The sequence below is a fragment of the Colossoma macropomum genome, unplaced genomic scaffold, assembly GCF_904425465.1.
Source record: "Colossoma macropomum unplaced genomic scaffold, Colossoma_macropomum, whole genome shotgun sequence".
In the NCBI taxonomy this organism is placed as follows: Eukaryota; Metazoa; Chordata; class Actinopteri; order Characiformes; family Serrasalmidae; genus Colossoma; species Colossoma macropomum.
The window spans coordinates 6,131,593-6,151,188 of NW_023494802.1; the positions used below are offsets into that span (position 1 = coordinate 6,131,593).

The 19,596-nt window shown below is 39.8% G+C and overlaps 1 protein-coding gene across 1 annotated transcript; it reads left to right on the forward strand.

Moving 5' to 3' along the window:
- Nucleotides 1-5,424: 5,424 nt before the first annotated feature.
- On the forward strand, nucleotides 5,425-12,810 carry LOC118822004 (serine/threonine-protein kinase Sgk1-like). Its single transcript, XM_036590766.1, is given in 11 exon segments — nucleotides 5,425-5,564; nucleotides 7,930-8,005; nucleotides 8,220-8,295; nucleotides 8,398-8,586; nucleotides 9,018-9,149; nucleotides 10,006-10,242; nucleotides 10,514-10,522; nucleotides 10,524-10,610; nucleotides 10,827-10,982; nucleotides 11,210-11,299; nucleotides 11,585-12,810. Coding segments are annotated over 11 exon segments (1,248 nt in total). The 5' UTR covers nucleotides 5,425-5,536; the 3' UTR covers nucleotides 11,753-12,810.
- The last annotated feature ends 6,786 nt before the right edge of the window (nucleotides 12,811-19,596 follow it).

The following is a 19,596-nucleotide window of genomic DNA, read 5'->3' on the forward strand; positions in this document are numbered from 1 at the left end:
GGTCACTGACATGATGTACAATTTTTGTGTCCATTATTTTCCCAAAATATAATTTAATAAAAACATGACATAAATTAACAATGCTTCTTTTATGTGAAACAATTTTTAGTGCATCCATGTAAAATTTACTTTAGGTTTTTTTTTTGCTTCAAAAACTATGAAAATATCAGGTGATCAACCATCCAACCATATATGTTGGTTAATTAAACTTTTAAAAAAGATAATTTAGTTAGATAGAATTCTAAATAAAATAGTTTTGCATGATTTTATGTTTTAAAACTTTAAAATAAAATTCATGTTGCAAAATAAAATGTAACCTTCACGGTGCAAAAATTTTGATTTTTAAGTCATGGTTAGAATGGTTCAGTTTACCATATCAGATAGTATGAGCTCAGGAAAATCATGAAAATCTGTAATTACTATAATAGTGTTTATTTATTTGAAAGTAAGTATGTAAGTATAAACCCAAGTTCAAGGACACAGGTTTCTACAGGTATAAGTATATGCCTGTTTAATTTGAAATTAGTCTGAAAAGTCAGGTAGCACATCAGTCAAAGTCAACTGGTGCAACCAGACCAGCACAGTTTTAATAACTGAAATTAAAGGCAATTAAAAGCTTTGATAACACTAATGCAACGCTAATAAATGAATGGTGGTATCTGACTTTTGTACAGTACTGCATATGTACACTATCATTCAGTTATATTTGTGCATGTAACTTCTAAACTGCTTTCATAATTTATGACTTTGGGGAACTTGGGCCAGCATATAAGTTATTATATAATGCATGGAATGAGGCTACTGCATACTAATTAAAGAGCAGCACAGAGTGCATTTCCTTCTTTTGGTTCTTTGAAATATGCTAAAAAAATACACTTACATAAAAATACAGACTGACTGCAGCTTAGTGGTCAACAGCTTCGCCCAATTAATTTGACCGGCGATTTATTTGCAGCCAAGTAATATGGTTTCTGCAACTTCTGTGCAAAAATATAGACAAATGTATCCATTTAAATGGTATAACACAGAACAAATATGTTTTTTGTTAATTATTATTATTTTATAATTTAATGTAAATGATGCTGGCAAAAAACAAAAAATGTCAAGCAGATTCAAATGTTTTTTAAAAGCTATTGAGGCACAGTGAAGCAGAGTAGGCCTTATGACGCACATGTATTGTTGATGCACAACACTGATCGCTTCTGTTTGAGTTGTGTTTACTGTTGGTCTGGTGTTTGTCTGGTGAGGTCTGATGTAGCTCTGAGCTCACCCTCATCCGGTCATGCAGTTGTGGCTGATTGTTTTGGTCAGTTGCTGGTCTGATCATTGTATGTGCTAGAAAACATTAGTTTGCAGAGCTCTGCATCAGCGTTACTTCTGAAATCAAGGGTACTACTAGGGAGCTTGCCCAGCCTTTTCTGCAGTAACAGCTTCTACTCTTCTGGGAAGGCTTTACTCTAGATGTAGGAACATTGCTGTGAGGATTTGATTGCATTCATCCACAAGAGCATTGGTGAGGTCAGGTACAGATGATAGATGATTAGTTCTGGATCAATCCAACTAATCTCAAAAGGTATTGGCTGGAGCTCCATTAATCCAGAGAATGCAGTTCCACTGCTCCACAGCCTAATGCTGGGGGCATTTATACCCCTCTAGCTGACACTTGGTATTGGGCATAGCAAATCTGTCACTGCCAACAAAAACAACATTCTAGAGGAGCTCTAGAACCAGGATTGGAAAAACACTAGCTTAGCTATCCTGTTAGCATTCCTTAAGAACTGGCCCAGATCGTTGGGCCTCATTCACCAATATCGTCCTAAGTTTCTACTTAAATGTGTTCTTGAGAAAGATCCTGAGAAAAAGTCTACATCAGATTCATAATGTGTTCCTAAACCACAGAGTTATTTGCACCTTTGTGCTCTTGAGTGTGTGTAGATTCTGTTCTTACCTATGGAGAAATACCAAATAAGAAAACATTAGTCAATGTCAGAATCTTCGTAAAAAAACTGCGGAAGTGGGCCCATTGTTTTTTCTCATTACTCTTTGTGGTACATTGAGTGAGGACGTTTTTGGAAATTCCATTCACCCTAAAGTGGAACTACACATTCTTCTAGACATTTTAAGGACGATGTTAAACTACAGAAAATGAGAACGTTCAGTTCGAAGAGGACTTCAGACACTGTGGGAAAGTAGTGAATTACAGTAACAACTGAGGAAGTTGACAGGAAAAGTTAACTCATCAGTCATTGCATGACTGTTATTGCGTGACTTTTATTGCCTTATGTTTTCTCAATGCACACTTTGTCTGCTGTTTGACGATGATATTGCAGGGCATTCACACTCAAGGAGTTTAATCAACTCCAGTTCACTTAACCTGTAATACAACCTGGGAGTGGAATGGGGTCACCACAACAAAGTTGCTTCAAACTTTTGAGGACCACCATACTCCTGTGTTTTGTCATAGGCTGTCATGTGAAAATATGTCTTAATCTAATTTTGATAGCATTATGAATGTCATAATAAGAATAGCCATCTCATCAGAATCCACACTTTTGTATATGAGTGATGCATGATTTTCTTTTGTTCCACCATCCTAATTTCCTAAAAACAATATTGTGAAATAATGTAATATAATACATAATAAAGTGTATTTAAATTGTAATTAAGCTATGCTTTTCAACAATTTAGTTGCCGATTTAAGAATGTAATTTGTAGATATAACTGTTACTACTTCAAATATATTATAAATACACCACTGGATGTGCTGATACATCTTCTTATTGAGTTATTAAAATGTGTTAAAAAACCATTAAATTCACTTAAATATTCAATAAATAAAATGTCTGTACTTTAAACACAACTTATGCTTAAATGATATTAATGTTCAATGCATATGTTATGTATAAAAGTGATTTTCTGGTGCAACTCATGTTGTAATAAAGCTCAATCAGTTGCTTGTTAACACTAACTTGCTAGTTAGTTTGAGTTGTATGAGAATTTATGTGTCGTTTTTTCATCCCTTGTTTTTCCCATAGTGTCCCATTCATTTTTGCCCAAAACCCCAGCCCTGTTTTTTCCTTTGCCCAACAGACGCCAAAATACATGTACTCACTCAGGGCAGGTCCCCAAGTTCTAAACCACAGCCATACTGACCCACACACCTCTATGTGTTGTTTTTTCATCCCTCGTTCCTTACATAGACTCCCATTCATTTTCAACAACACGTAGCTACCACTTGGCAACTCCCTACGAACAACTAAAAAAACACCCCATATACCATGGCAACTGCCTAGCAGCAATTTAGCAACCGCAAGAGATTCCATAGCAACTGCCTAGCAACACCTTAGCAATCACCTGGGATTCCATAGTAACCGCCTAGCAACAACCTAGCAGGAAGTGGGAACCATTTAAGCTGTGCAACCATTCTGTGTTTCCGTCAGGAATGCATGTTACTAGTTTAAAACGTGATACTTTAAAATTCTTCTTTTATAATAATACAGAAAAGTATATTTCAGGTGTACTTCCATAAAATAAAAAATTTACATTTAGTATTCTCTATGTAATTCCCAAATACTAGTGATGTGCTCAAGTACGCTTCCTTTTCATTACTAATTTGTGGGTTTAGTTGTAACAGACAGAGGGTCAGTTTAACACTTGCTAGCAAAGTCTGATGAATTAGTGCACACACACACACACACACACACACACACATACACACACATCATCTAAACCGCTTATCCTTCTGAGCCACGGTAGGGTGCTGGAGCCTATCCCAGCTGTCATTGGGCAGAAGGCAGGATACACCCTGGACAGGTCCATCGCAGGGCAGACAGACAGACATACACATTCACACACACCTAGAGGCAATTTAGCGTATCTAATTAGCCTGACTGCATGTTTTTGGACTGTGGGAGGAAACCGGAGAACCCGGAGGAAACCCACACAGACACGGGGAGAACATGCAAACTCCACACAGAAATGACCCTGGTCGCCCGGCCGGGAATCAAACCCGGGCCATTTTTGCTGTGAGGCGACAGCGCTACCCACCGCGCCACCGTGCCATCCGTGAATTAGTGCAAACAAAGTTAATTCAATATAATTCTATGTTGTAAGAAACAAATTATTTTCCAACTAAATTGCATATTTATATTTAAATATTTATATTATATACCTATATGACAGACAGACAGATCAATTGATAGATAAACACATATATATACACACACACACACACACATACACACACATCAAATTACATATGAACACTGACATGAGACTGTGTGTTAAACAATGACAAACGTAGGACAGCAAATAAAAAACATCACACATCAGTAAAATATGGAACATTGTTTCAGAATAACTACAGTTTTATCAACTGTTAACATCAATTTCATTAATATACTTACTTAACAGCAAAACCTCTAATCTCTGAAAGATACTAATAAAGCAGAAGAAAGTTTCATTTTCATTTTTCATTTTTAAAATCTGTGCAAACATGTGAAACAAAAAGACAAAGTTTATTTGTTTGTCTTTGTTTACTAAAGGTGGCTTAGTTGTAACGCTTTGTAACAACTAACCCCGCAGTATGGAGGCTGTACTTACGCCTAGCTAGCACTTGCTATGAGCTTGTCACATGCTTAAAAACAGTGCTACGTTGTGGGAAATAAGATGGTGATTAAAGTCATATAAAGTTTGATTTTGTGATTTACACAAACAGCTCAGTAACTGAAAAACCTGTGTTGAAAAAAATTACCCACATGCCCTGAAAAAAACACTTTGGCACAGATGGCTTACACGCTAAGGCTTATTATTCAGTAGCTACAGGGACTTCAGTGCAAACTGGCTGAGCTATTTATAGGATATGGAAGTGCGTAATAAAACATTGGGCCTGCCGGTGGGCCCTGGCCATTTAAGGGGGTAAAACGCTGAAGAATTGCTCTGAATTTTTGCAGGAGACCACAGCTAAGACATGTGGTAATGTGGCCAGAAGCACAGGCTGCTTGACCTTGTATAACAACATAAAAAGTCTGTGTTAAATTGAGCGTTAGGTTGTTATTGCGCTCCACCTGTATTGTTGTATCCAAAATGTTGAGAAAGCAAAAACCTACTTTACTTTTAATGCAAATCATTGTAAACAGACATTTTTCTAAGTAATTTTAGACCATTTCGATCGGGCACTTAAAGCATCCGTATTTTCGATACCGAAAAAGAAACGTCACCATCGACAGTATCGGTATTTCAGTATCAATCCGCCTAGCACTACAGCATCCGGGCACTTTTCGTCTGTTATTTATGAATATTACTCGTTCGGACATTAATCTTTTTATTATTGTGCTCCTATTCTGTGATGTATTTATTTACAGTAGGACGATTAGTAGTCTGATTTCAAACTCAGCTTTCAGGCCCGCCCATTTCCGCTGAAAGCCTGGGTCAGTCAGAGGCAGCCGGAATGCGGCGCCTGGAGAAGAGAAAGGCGTCTCTCCTTCAAACTTCTTAAGACCTTTCACAACATTTTCTGGTCTCTATCGCCGTCCCTATGAAAGACAAATCCTCGCAGCTGGCATGTAAGTGACTTGTTGAACCCACTGAGGGAAAACAGGATACTTTGTTTATGTTTTCAAACTGAATGCGGGTGGGTCTCCATGGTGGTGGTGGGCTGTTAGGAGGAAATACACCGGCAGTCTGCGAGCTACAGCTGAGCTGTGACCGGGTTTTAACACCGCTTACATCCGTGTCTATCCCAAAAAACCGACAAGGAACTTACTTTGCTTTCGTGTACCAGAGTAGTTAGAGCTCCAGTGTCTCCAGTTGCTCGCTCTGGCTCACTTTTTCGCAGGTTTGGCGATGAGGAACAGCACAGAACTGAAAGGTTTGTGCCTTTAAGGCTTTATTTTGATTCAAAACATTCAGTGCTTTAGCAGTGCTAGCAATAGTAAGCCAAGGCTAATGACTGGTGTATAATCAGTGTATTGATATTGATGATTTCGAGTTTAATCGATTCGAATGAGTGGTGGGAACGTTTGGAAGATTACAGCACAAGTCAAGCTGTCTTGGCTTCCTTCTATTAGACAGTTCAACGACCTCTGTGGCTGGAAACCGTCTTATCCGTGCTGCTTTCTATACACTCTTAGAAAATATGGTTCTTCAAGGGTTCTTTATTAAAAGGAATAGTTCTGCATAGAACCATGAGTACAATGTAGAGCCATTTAAGCATGAAATGCATGGTGAGATTCTTCTTCAAATGTGTTGTAGCCTATATTACTTTATCTAGAACCTTTTTGGTGCCATGTAGAGCCACTTTTAACAAGCTTCTCTGTAGAATATATACATTATACACCTTCTCCACCAATCTGAAGAAGATTTAACCATGCAAAGAGCCAATTAATCATGAAATGGTTCTATATTGAACTTATAGTTCCCTTTATTAGAGAACCCTTGTAGGACCAAGAGGCTTTTCTGTAAACATATGGAAGGTGTTAAACTGAGTTTCAGATACTTTTTTGGTGCTTTGGTTGTGTTTAAGCCTTAACACTGGCCATAACATTATCATTCAACTGCATAACTGTATGCTAGTCTCACAGCTGGATTAAAGCAGCGCACAAACAGCTGGCTCTGTCGCCTCGTGCCAAGACTTAGAATGAGCCAAACCGTTTTTTTTTTCCATCATTATCATTAATGAATGAAGAATGATGATTCCTCGGAATCGCCCCGGTTAATTAGTAGTCCACCCAGGTTTTGCATTGCATAACCGTGCCAAAAGTAGGGCATCGCTTTCATGGTATAGAGCGCGTGCACGAGTCGGTTTTCCATAGCAAAAGCGCATACCAAAGAGTTTTCTTAAGGCAAACGTCGCCTAGTAGGAGTAAGTCAAGGTGACTGCACTTGGGATATAATCCTGAAGACGCTATGAAAGCATATTTAAAAGGAAACTGAGATCAAAGCTTGAGTTTAGTGGTTTTGGCATGGGCTCCCTCGCTTTTGTCTCGCGATGCATGCGTCACTGAACACCAGAGAGAGGGAGAAAGAGAGAGAGAGAGAGAAATCAGAGCTCACGCGGAGACCCATGGGCGCGGATCACCTGCACATCAGCGGCTTTGTACTCGGAGGCATTGACCTGTGGTGGACTTTGGCTCTTCAGGTAGGCTGGGCTGCTCACCTGTTGCTGAAATTTGGGAACTGCACGCGGGAAGGGCAATAAAAACACTTTCGTGACGCATGCAGTAGCCTATGATGGTGCAGTCAGTGTTCTAGAACAGTGTTTCTTAAGATGTTCCGCTTGTTCGCTCAAGTCCGGCTCACAACAGTGTTTCTGAGGCTGAAATGAAGCAAAAATGTGGTGCTCGTGCGCTGGACTTGGAAACGCTGCCGTAGTGTGGTTGCTAGTGTTGGTTGGATTATGAACACAAAGTGTTTTGGCGCTGTTTAAAGCCTGTGTGCTATTTCGTGTTTCTTCTTATTTCCAGTACCGCTTTCGTGCAAAGAAGTTTCGCCTTTTTTTGTAAATAGAGCCGGGAGTACGTTGGGTAGTTAATTATTCACAAACGAACGCCTCTGGTTGGTTGCCGGCTGCTTACGTCACCGTGCCTCACGCCCCAGAGAAAGGCGAGATTGAAGCTCCTCCTCCTTCCCCTCTCCGTCCCCTATTAAAGTTGGAGCAGAGGTGTAGGAGTTCAGTGAAGCTTTTGTGTGCTCTTGGGTGGCTGCCCACGGTGGAAAAGTACTGCAATGACAATCCAAACGGAGACTAGCGTCCCAGCTCCGCCGCTGACCTACTCTAAGACAAGGGGACTAGTGGCTAATCTCAGTGGTAGGCTTTCTTTATCTGGGATGAATGGAGCTACTTGAGCCAACCTACTTCAGTGATGTGATGGAAGAATATCAAGTGATTCCTGTTTTTTTCCCTCTCTGTCTCTCTTTCTCATCTTGCAGCCTTTATGAAACAGAGGAGAATGGGACTGAATGATTTTATTCAGAAGCTTGCCACCAACTCCTATGCATGCAAACAGTGAGTATCAAACCTTTTAAACAACAAAAGTGTTGTGCAAACTGTACTTGAGAAAGACTCCTTAATTGTGCTGTTTATTGCACATGCTTGTTTGTTATGATAACTTCGTTTTAATCTCCTGCTTCTTGTTTACGGTAGCAAAGCTGCTGTGTTTGATGGTCCACCGTGTACCCGCACTGTTCATGATAATTATGGTTGTTATTTTATCTCCTAGCCCGGAGGTGCAGTCCATTTTGAACCTGACACCGCCGCAAGATGCCGAGCTAATGAACACTAACCCCTCTCCTCCTGTAAGTGTCTGTGCATGTCTGCATGTATGTACATATGTGTTTATATATGTCTGTCTGCGTTCTGCAGTTGTCTGACTGTAACTAAATGTTCCTTCACTGCAGCCCAGTCCATCTCAGCAGATAAATCTGGGTCCTTCCTCCAACCCCACTGCCAAACCCTCAGACTTCAACTTCCTGAAGGTCATTGGAAAAGGCAGCTTTGGCAAGGTGCTGCTGGCCCGCCACCGAGGCGATGACAAGTTCTATGCAGTCAAAGTGCTACAGAAGAAAGCCATCCTGAAGAAGAAAGAGGTAAGAAACCTGATCTCTTTGAATAGGTCAGGCTGCTTGTTAGCTTTGGCGTCAGCCACTAAGGTTTCGTACAGGATCACTGTCTGTAGTCCTTCATTATGCAGAGAGCCTATTAGGATATATAGTACTTATAATGTGTTAGAATTTGTTGTTATATATAGATGGTGTCATATCAAATCCTTTATTTTTTACACCATTTAAAAGGGCCGATTGGCCTTTACATAATATGAGGATTTCTTGAAGATTGGACCAATCTTGCTATATTATAGCAAATTATAATTTAAGCATTTTTTTCCTTTTCTTATAGTTAGAAGTCTTTGTTACGACAGCAGTGATATGCTTTTAGCCGTGTTATCTAAAGAATGTGAGTGAAGAATGTTCATGTCTGACTCATCTTTGACCCCTGACCTTGCTCTCTCTCTGCGTGGTAGGAGAAACATATTATGTCCGAGCGTAACGTGTTACTGAAGAACGTGAAGCACCCGTTCCTGGTGGGCCTGCATTACTCCTTCCAAACTGCTGACAAACTCTACTTCGTACTGGACTACATCAACGGGGGAGAGGTAAGACTGTGGTATCAGTTCTGTTTATGGAACGATATCTGCATGTGAGAATCGCAGTGGGGAGGTGGATATTGGAAAAGTGTTTTTATCAGTAGAGAAGAGAGAAGGGAGATGGTGAAGGAAAACACAAGATGGAGAGAATTAGCAGGAGAGGAGTGGGGGGAGGGGAACAGATATAAATGATATCAGAGCTGAAGAAGAGAGTATAAAAGATGGCCAGACAGTGGAGCCAGAGACAGAGGGAGAGAGCGGATGTCCTGCCATGAGGAGAGAGAGGCTGTGTTCTTTAAAGGAAGCTGTAGGGGAAATGGCTGGGAGGGGATCGTGTATGTGAGGGGGCAGCCAGATTTAGCAGTGATGGTGGTGAGGCTTTTCGTCCATTCTGAGGAACAGAGGTGTGTGTGTGTGCTGTGGGGGATCTTTCAGTAAAGTACACTCTCATTTCCTGCCATTGTTGCAGAAGTGAAGAGTGAAGAAAGCCCTGATTAAATATGGCTCTCAGGATGTAGATCCAAAGACAAGCGCTGTAAATCTGTGACCTCATGACGATTCAGTGTGATTACACTTCTTTATAAAAAGATAACTTGCATAATGTAGTAGATTTGTTTTAGTAGGCATACACCAATACTCCGTTCTGGGCCGATATCTTAATATTTTTGTATTGTATTGGTCAAATCTGAACATTTGTCCAGTACCGAGCATTTATCTGCCTGATGTGATTCCCACATTATTGAGCATCTCTAATTTGAAAAAATACACAAACAGCTGGAGAAGCAATTAATGGAATACACAGTAATGGCATACAGACATTAAAACAATAGGCCCTAACAAAGACTCTCTTTCTCTTTCTCTCTAGCTCTTCTATCACTTGCAGAGGGAGCGGTGTTTTCTGGAGCCTCGTGCCCGTTTCTACGCAGCCGAGATTGCCAGCGCTCTGGGCTACCTACACTCTCTGAACATTGTGTATCGGGACCTGAAGCCTGAGAACATCCTCCTGGACTCCCAGGGCCACATCATCCTCACAGACTTCGGCCTGTGCAAGGAGAACATCGAGCCCAATGGAACCACGTCCACCTTCTGTGGAACACCAGAGGTAGCTTTCCATTCTTTGGCTCTTTTTACCATAGAGAGCGTCATAGTTAGAATAGCGTGCCACCTTTAGCTTTCCCTCATAATGGAATAAAAAGGCTAAATGAATACACTGCTTCAGATGGATTATCCTCTGTTGTAATCCTCACTGGTAGGCTCTTTTCATCTCGGATGAATTGAGCTACTTCAGCCTACTCCAGTGAAGTGGAGACTGAAAAGAAAATCAAGTGATCTCTCATTTAAATGCTTATTCTCTCTCTCTTTGTCTCTTTCAGTATTTGGCTCCCTGAGGTATTGCATAAGCAGCCGTATGACAGAACAGTGGACTGGTGGTGTTTGGGCGCTGTGCTCTATGAGATGCTATATGGCCTGGTGAGTAATACAAAAACCAGTAGACTTCCTAAATCTTGTATTAATTCCATTTTGTATCTTTTGTTTGGACTGTTTTGATTACCATTTAAGCTTTACCACAAGCCTGACTCTATCACAGTAGCTGCTCACGTTAAACTGTCAGCTGTGTAAATGCCATGTTTTACCCTCTACTGAGACTGAAGTTTTAACTTGTTGCTTTCTATGTTTGGCCAACAGCCTCCGTTCTATAGCCGGAATACAGCGGAGATGTATGACAACATCCTGAACAAGCCTCTGCAGCTGAAGCCCAACATCTCCAATGCTGCTCGACATCTGCTGGAGGGCCTGCTCCAGAAGGACCGAACCAAGAGACTGGGCTGCACTGATGACTTTGTAAGTGTTTTTTTGCCAGGAACAGAGTTTATCTTAGCACCGAAATGTCTTTAATATGTTTAACTGTAAGCTTATTATTTGTTATATTATTGTGTAACTACTATTAATTGTTTGCTAACTGTGAAACCAATACATAGGTTATAGATTGAAGTGTAGACCTCATATAGGAAAATGCAACATTTCAAATACAAATGTCACTCATGTTCTTTTTCCTCGTTTCTTTACAGACTGAGATCAAGAACCACATGTTCTTCTCCCCCATTAACTGGGATGATCTGAATGCTAAGAAGCTCACCCCTCCTTTCAACCCCAATGTGGTAAGTTAACTTGGTCATACAAATAAACATTCAAAATCCAAGCCATTCTTACTCATACACAAAGCAGTGGTTCTCAGCCCTGGTCCCGTAATATCTCTGGCCTATATTTTGTTTTTCCTGCTCTATCATTCCTGATTCAACTAATTAAGAAGCCCTTCCTGAAGGGCGTTTGAGCAGGAAAAACAATAAAATTTGCAGGGCCAGAGTTAAGAACCACTGGCACAGTCTATAAAAACGAATCCATGTTTAATCTTTATTGAAGGTAATTTTGTTTGTTTGTCGCAGACTGGCCCGAATGACCTACGGCACTTTGACCCAGAGTTTACAGACGAGCCGGTTCCCAGCTCGATTGGCTGCTCACCCGACAGCGCTCTGGTGACAGCCAGCATCAGCGAAGCGGCCGAGGCTTTCCTGGGCTTCTCCTACGCTCCCACCATGGACTCTTACCTGTAGCCTGTCACCATGGAGACACCATTCCATAGACTCTTACCTGTAGCTCATTGCCATGGAAACGCCGTACCCATGGAGTCACACCTGTAGTGCATCACTATGAGAACGAAGCCAGCCCCATTTTCCCTGCCCCCGAAAAGGTGGGCTGTTTGCACATGGCCTAAGGCAGCTCCACGGGCCTTAAGTTTTAAGGCCTAAATCTCACGCATTGAGAGAACTGACTTCATCTTTATCGTCATCATCATTGTCTTTGACTGCGCTGAGCATGGTTACTTCTCCGCTTACACCCAGGTCGTTCTGGATGGACACAGGGAGGCAAAGAGGGACAGAGTCGGACTGCTGTTGGGTGCATTTGTTTTGTTTTCTTTTGATCCCTCAACACATCTGCTTTTTTGAGGGCTTTGTTGTTGTCAGGAGGTGCAGAATGTTATTTTTATTTTTCACAGGAATGTGTAGATGTGCCTTCATCTTTTCTGTCCCTTTCCTCAAACGTGTACGTGTCTTCTGGGTCATGCAACCAAGCTTATGCCAGCACATGACCTCAGTTTAATCATGCTGTCATGCTTTGGTTGGGTGACTCTATCAGCTTTACAGCTCATGGAAAGATGTCTGTCGCACACTGTGCTACTATAAGGTTAACATTTGTTCCAGTTTTCTCCATTTTTAATTTTTTTTATGCTTAGCTTGACCGAGTGGGCCAGTGCTGGAGGGTTCCGCTGCTACATGAGTGTAGATAGACACCTGGACCAACCAATCAGACGCCTCATCTCATGTTAGTCTTCCAGCCTCCTCTGTGATGTAATAATGCCGCTCAAAAAAGCATTCCGATTCCATCCGAACGCCACATTCCATTCAGTACGACTGTGTACTGCTATTTAAGTTTGTTTGTATATTTTGAGTCTGTGTATTAGTTTTAATGTATATGGAACAACTAAAGATATGCTTATATGTAACAATAACTGTTTAAAAAACTGTTCAAATATGTACTGTAAAATTGTAAAATGTTTTGATCTATGTGACTTTGTTTGGTTTGCAATAAAACTATTGTTATTTTCCCCAAAGCGGTTCGCTTTTCTTGGCTCTCGGCGTTTGGGCTAAGTATGAATGGAGTTAGCTGGCTAAAAAGTGCTGACTGCAGTTCACAGCTAAATTCCAAGGGGAAATGCACTGCTCTCTCTCTGATCTCAAGAAGGTTTTGTTTCCGTGTGGGAAGCACACAGACATAGATGCATATGGCGCATAACTCATACATCCACATACCATTATGCTTATGGGGTGATTTCCCTGTGCTGATCATGCACAGTCCCTCAGCTGACGGCACTTGGACTTTCTCCTCTCTGACCTTAACTAGAAGACCAGACTCATGCGTCAGGACTGTTCCACAACCCTAGACCTCTGACGTACAAACATAAACGTTTATGGCCTGCTTTTGACCTCTCTTTGGGTCATGACATATTGTAGAGCACCTGTGAATTGCACTTTATCTGAAAGTAGCATTGCCTTCTGAACTGTGCTATGAGATTAGATATGAGGGTGTAAAAATGAAGAAACTCAGAAACTCCAAACAAACCCTTTAACTAGGTCACAAGTATAAAACTACTTTGTAAATTACTAAGTTGACATTTTCATAGAGAGACAAAGAGAGGCAAGACAATGGTGAAGATTAGCTTCTTCTTCTGAGCATTCCTGTGTGGCACTCTTTTCCTGGAGCCTGTTTCAGTGTTTTTAGCATGCCCTTTAGCATGCCCCAGGCCACTTGCAGCATGAGGAGACAGCGAGGCACAGATTTTTCAAACTGAACACCCTGTCCTAAGCAGGCTAGCCTCAGTCAGCTAATCAGCTAGCCATGAAAACTCTGCAATGTAAAACGTTTGTTGAGAGGTTTGAGTATAAAGTACATAAAATATGGGAATAATTTCTTTGTCTGGCTTTGGCATAGAGACATGGAGTACTGTCTTTCTTTCATTGTTGTTAGCCATGTAGCCTCTAGCATACTAACTAGCAAGCTAGCAGAATAAAGTGACGATGATGATGCAGTAGTTATGTATAACACACAGAGCAGTTTGCAGCCCAAAGCCCAGCAAACTGAATATTAGGGTTTTGAAACAGTGAGCATTTTAAAGTAGTTTACTGCTGTGGCTTAAAAAACAGCTGTCTGCCATTTTTTCAGGGTTTTGAAAAAGGAATTGTGTCAGGTAGTAATGATTTTTAGGTTAGTTCTCCTGCTGAAGTCAACACTTTTGTTCACTCAATCCCTCATCTGACAAACTTCACTGGAGCTAATACACTAACGGAATGACTCTTAAGATGGTGTTGAGGTTTCCTCCAGGGGAAATGGTGAGGCCAAATGAACGAAGGCTTTTCTGAACCAGTACCGAAACGGATGGCAGTTTCCCTGTGCTGCAGATTTTAGCGTTCGCTGCTCTAACAGCTCTACTTCAACTAGCATTGAGTCTTTTGATTATCTGATCACTTGTAATGAGCTTGTTACAGCAGGTAAAACACTAAAATGTGCAGGGAAGGACAATTTCAGGACCAGAGGAACCAATGCTGTACAGATGCAACAAAGTCTGAGATCTGGTGCTATCAGGTAACAAAAATGAAACATCCAGTAGTTTCAGTCCGTGTCACTCTGCCCACGGAGGTGCTATGACCATTTAATTTGTATGTGTATATTAAATGTGAAAATTACCACATTTTATTTTTTTCATGTACCTTATCTTGGACTATCCACACGTCCATGTCTATGCACCTCCATGCACTGGATACTAGCAGTCTTCTAAAGAGTCTTCTAAAAACAAAATATAGATTGTGGATTAAACAACGTTTCTGAAATTAACATGTAATGACATCCTCTATCAGAGGGTTTGCTGGTACATACCACTTTGCTTCAATCAACTGTGTTTTTTTTTTTTGTATTACTGTTTTTAAAATCACCTGATTGGTTGTTTTGCGTGTCAGTCAGAGTAGGCCCTTTTCTGTCTAAGTAGTCAGTTCTTGCCCACATTATGAGATGAAACATAACAGTAGACAGAAATTTGGCTTGCAAGGCTAGGGGGGCATCTCATATCTTTTACTGTGCATCCTTCTTTTCTTTACTTGTATCTCGTGTATTAGCTCGTCCTTCTGGGACAATTTTCAATTTCTTCACCTGTTACTGGACTTGAAGGCTCTTAATATTGAACACTGACTTTTCACTTAAGCATATTTTATTGAAATTCAACCACATCAACAATTTAATAAATTTCATCAACCTTTTTTCATTTTATTTGTCCTTTTTTATGATGATTGTATAAGTTAAAAAAAGTCATATTTCATTTTTACATGACCATTTTCCAAACTTTCTTTTCTCCCTCAGAATTAAATAGACTGTAGTTGTTACTGTGCCTTTAAGACTAATATATGTAAACTATCTCTGTTCTGTGCCTCATTCAAGGAGCCCTCTGAGCTGAAAAAACTCCTTATAACTTCAACATGAATGGGCAGGGCTAAACTGCTGTAGGCTAAAAGGCTGATATATCAACATGTGCTGGTTTTCATGACATCACAAAACAGTGAATTCAAAATAGGCTGTTTCTGCAGCTTAGACTGTATGGATTGGGGATTTTGAAACAATATTTACATACCACATCAAACTCTTATTTCAAAGAAGTGAGGAAAATGTGTTTTTCCATGTTACCAGCCCTTTAAAGATGGCAGACTTCCAGGTTACAGGCTGGAGCACATAAGAAAGAGGAATCAAGGAGGCACCAACTTTGAGTTCCACCCTAGTCTTCCACCAGGTTTGATGGGACGGGTGGGCAAGCTCCAGTAACACCCTTCCTATCTTCAGCATCTTGGTAAGTTACAGTATTTCACTATGAAGTACCGCCACAGCTCCAGGGTCATTACAGGGAATCACACGCACAGCATAAATACAATAGATGTGATTCAACCACAACCACTGCCAGTTTGCAACCCTATTGATAGTGAGTGATGGTGTGAGATTGTGAGACAGCAATCATTTTAATAAGCTATATGAAAATGAAACCTACTAAATATCTCAAGGGTTACATTTTTACAATTCCAGGAGGTCTCGGTCAATCCCTTGAGTCTCAAGTCCAATCCCTGCAAGCTGGCAACACTACCAGTGATGCACTTTACCCTGAAATGTAGATTCATATAATCACCCAACAAAACGCTAGTATGAAAACACAAGTGGGGTACCAGCACCAAAGTACTGGAACAAAGATTCATGCTGGTATGGAAAAGGCAACATAACAGCTAACCAATACAGGCCTCTTTCCAAACTGCTGCTGATTCTCGGCATTGTGTGTACATTTATTCTTCAGCGCACTACTGCCACCTACAGGCTGGCTGATGTATTTAAACTTAGATGTTACATAACATTTTCATTTCACAGATTGAAGTCCAGTTGCATCAAAAAGGCAAAAATTCAATGACCCCCAATTTGGAATCATTGCTGGTGGTCAGCTTGGTACAGGACAACAGAGGCTTTTAAACAATGACACAAAAGTCTAGTATCTGCTAGCAACCTGGCAGGTTGGAGGCCCTGATTTGTTATTATGACTTCAATAGAAAATGAGTCAAGTAGAGCAGAGGCTTTGAGAGCATCCCCCTGTAAGAATTTGCTGGAAACTTAGTCTTAGGCTAAATTGTAATATCAGTAGGGATTTACCACAGAAATGTCTTTTTTGTTGAGGATTAGGTCTGCTTTGGTTCTAAGAAAACAAGTCTACATCTAGTCTTAAAAGAATGGTTGTATAAAGTCTAGTAATGCCTTTCGATTGGCCAAGACATGTTTGATCATGGGAGCTATAATGCTAAATAGGCTAACAGGTATCTTACCTTTTGGGAGACATAGACTTCTGTTATATAGGTTTCAAAGCTCCACTCCACAACTAAAGAAGCAAACTTTAAACACCCAAACATGTCTTGGTTGTTCAGCTACTTCTATGATAAGGGAGAAATTGTGTAAATCTGATTTTTCAGTAAATCATTCCTTTAACCCATGTTAACCCACTCAACTGAGGTCTGTGTTTGGTTCCACACATTGGTTCATAACTACAGGACATGCATATTAGTTTTAGAGAAGTTACTGAATAATCAGTCATAACTCATTCATTAACTTGGTAATTAACAAAAGGTTCAAGAGGTCAATTTGAACATAACACTAATTATCCTGAGATAATGTTTTATGCATGAAAGATGTTTGTGTTTGTTGAGAGAGATGATGTTCTGCGCCTTCACTACAAGGCTAGTCTTTAGAGAATGTCATTAACATCTCTTGTTGTCTAGCTCCCCCCAGTGTCAGCATGTATAGCTCACAGTGATATTCCCATTACAGACACTTTCCCAAAACCTAGATTTAGCCTAAATCTACACTAAACCCACATTTTTTAATTGGTGTTTAACCCTACTGGCATTGCAGTTTAGTCCAAGACTAGGTTTTATCCATGGTTAAGAAGGTAGGCCTAAATATACAGGTAATTCAATCATCAAATGGCATCCAACAACTTAAAAGCTATAAAAACGAGCTTAAAATTCGAACAAACCACTGGATGTTGATGTCTGTGTATTATTTGTTACATTCCTAAAGTAATTCATGAAAACGGTGAAAATGTTTCTTTTTTAATTATTTATTTTAGTGATTTTTAGTCATGTTGTGCATGAAAAACAGCATGTCACAGGAGTGACTTCATAGACGCTTAAGCATTATTTTAAGTGAAACAACCATTTTTGGTTTGTTTTTCACCAAATGTCACGTTACAAATATATAAATGTCATTTTAATTTGATAATAAATGTTGTCTAATATTTTTGTTTTTTGTCAGTGGTGTTACAGAAATATAAAATCTCTTTAAAAGTCATTTTTAATAGTTGCTTGTCTGGATATCTCAAAGGAAGAAAGACAAACTCTGAGAAGTCCATAGTGAGTGAAGTCTCTTTTTATATCCTGATAAATTTGGCCAAAATTCTAACAGCTTAATGTATCACACAGAATTCTGTCAGTGGTGTTACCCATAAACCATAAATGATTTTGAACAATTTCAATAAAACAACAACATGAATACAAATATTTGGAAACTTCTACATCCAATGACTTTAAGTGGTAGTGGAAGTCAGAATTTAGTAACTTGTGGTGTCAGTGGTGTAATTGTCAGTCGTGGTAACCACAATGATGTCTGATGTCTGAGGCATTGCTTCATGATAATTTTGAGAGAAGATTTTGACTTAAAATGTATTTTTACATTCAGACTGCAGGGGTACATACAGAGCATAGTCTAGGGGTGTACACAGAGCTTTTAGAATGGGGTATGCAGTTAAGACCCAGTGATTTTATTTGGGTGACACAGAGCTAGAAAAAATAAATAACACTACTGTATTAAAATGTCATTAAAAGTTCTTTCTTTTAACATAATTACATCTGTCCATCATTTCCACATAAATCAAATATTACAGCAATACAATTATTGACAAAAGTAAACTGAGAGAGAAAACTTTATTGAAATGTCCCACTTTTCTTCAATGTACAATATTAACTTTCAATAAAAACATATAAACATTTCATATAGACAGGCCACAGAAGCTATTCAGAAGCTATTTAGCTTCTTGCTACAAGTTATACATGAGTCTAGTGATTAGAAAGTTAGTCAGGCAGAGCTGTATAAGGTAGCCTGCAACACATGCATGTATTCAAGTCTCACTTTTCATAACAGGGATAGCCAGACGGGTGGCCATACTTTATTTCAGGGTGGCACTGGCCACCCCTGGCCACCCCTTGGATTTTACTCCCCAAAGAAAAACTTTTTTTAATCAGCATTACAAATAAAAACTCATAAGACACGTGTTGGTTCATTGATCATTTAGGAGCGCAGATAAAATGGTTATATTTGTGTCGTAGACATTGTGACCCATGGTTCCTATCACCACCACTGTAAAGAAATCTGTGTTTCTCTACAATGTACAATTTCACATTAAAGCACTCTGAATGACTTTGTTTGCATCTTAACAATTGAATCATGCCAAAATTAACAATTGGGTGTTACTGCTGAAATGATCAGTGGTCAGTACAATCTGTCTCCGTTTAACCAATTTCAATCAGTAATCAGTTTTGTTGAATTTTGTCAGGGTAACCTATTAATAATTGACCTTTTGTCATCAATTTGAGATTACTTAACTCAAGTTTATGATTTATGCAGGCAGTTAGTAATGCTAATTGGCAAGCTATAAGCATGTTAGACCAGCATGTCCTTCAGCAGGGTTCAGACACCAAATGTGTCTTGGCTAAGGGGTTAAATTGATAAGATAACCAAGATAGTGAGAGGACAGCAGGCTACTGTTGGCCCGCCGACAGCAAAACTCATGGCACATTGTTTTTTGCTTAGTATTTTCCGGGCAGCCTACTGGTGGTTAAGCAGAGTTTTATACAAAATCCCAATTATTTTCTTCTCACAGTCCAATTTGCATACTTTCCCATCATTTCTATCTTACATTATCTTTTGTAAATTAGTTTTGTAAATGAATTTTAACAGCAATGTCATGAATAAAGCCAGTTATACAGCTAGCACAGAGTCAGCAACAACATTTTATATTAGACCTCATTCATTTTGAAGTTTGTAGTATTTTGTCTTAGTTTTTGTTCCAAAATAAAAGGCTATGTGCACTTAAAATCTGTCTGAGGAGGTTAAAACTGGTAAGATCTGGGTGGTCCGAGGGTGGACAAACATTCAGTGGGGTGTCAACATTATCAAGCCAGCAGACCAATGCATGCTTGCTATCTAAGAAGTTAAACGTCACTGTCCCCCTCTCTCTCTCTCTCTCTCTGTCTCTCTCTCTCTCTCTCTC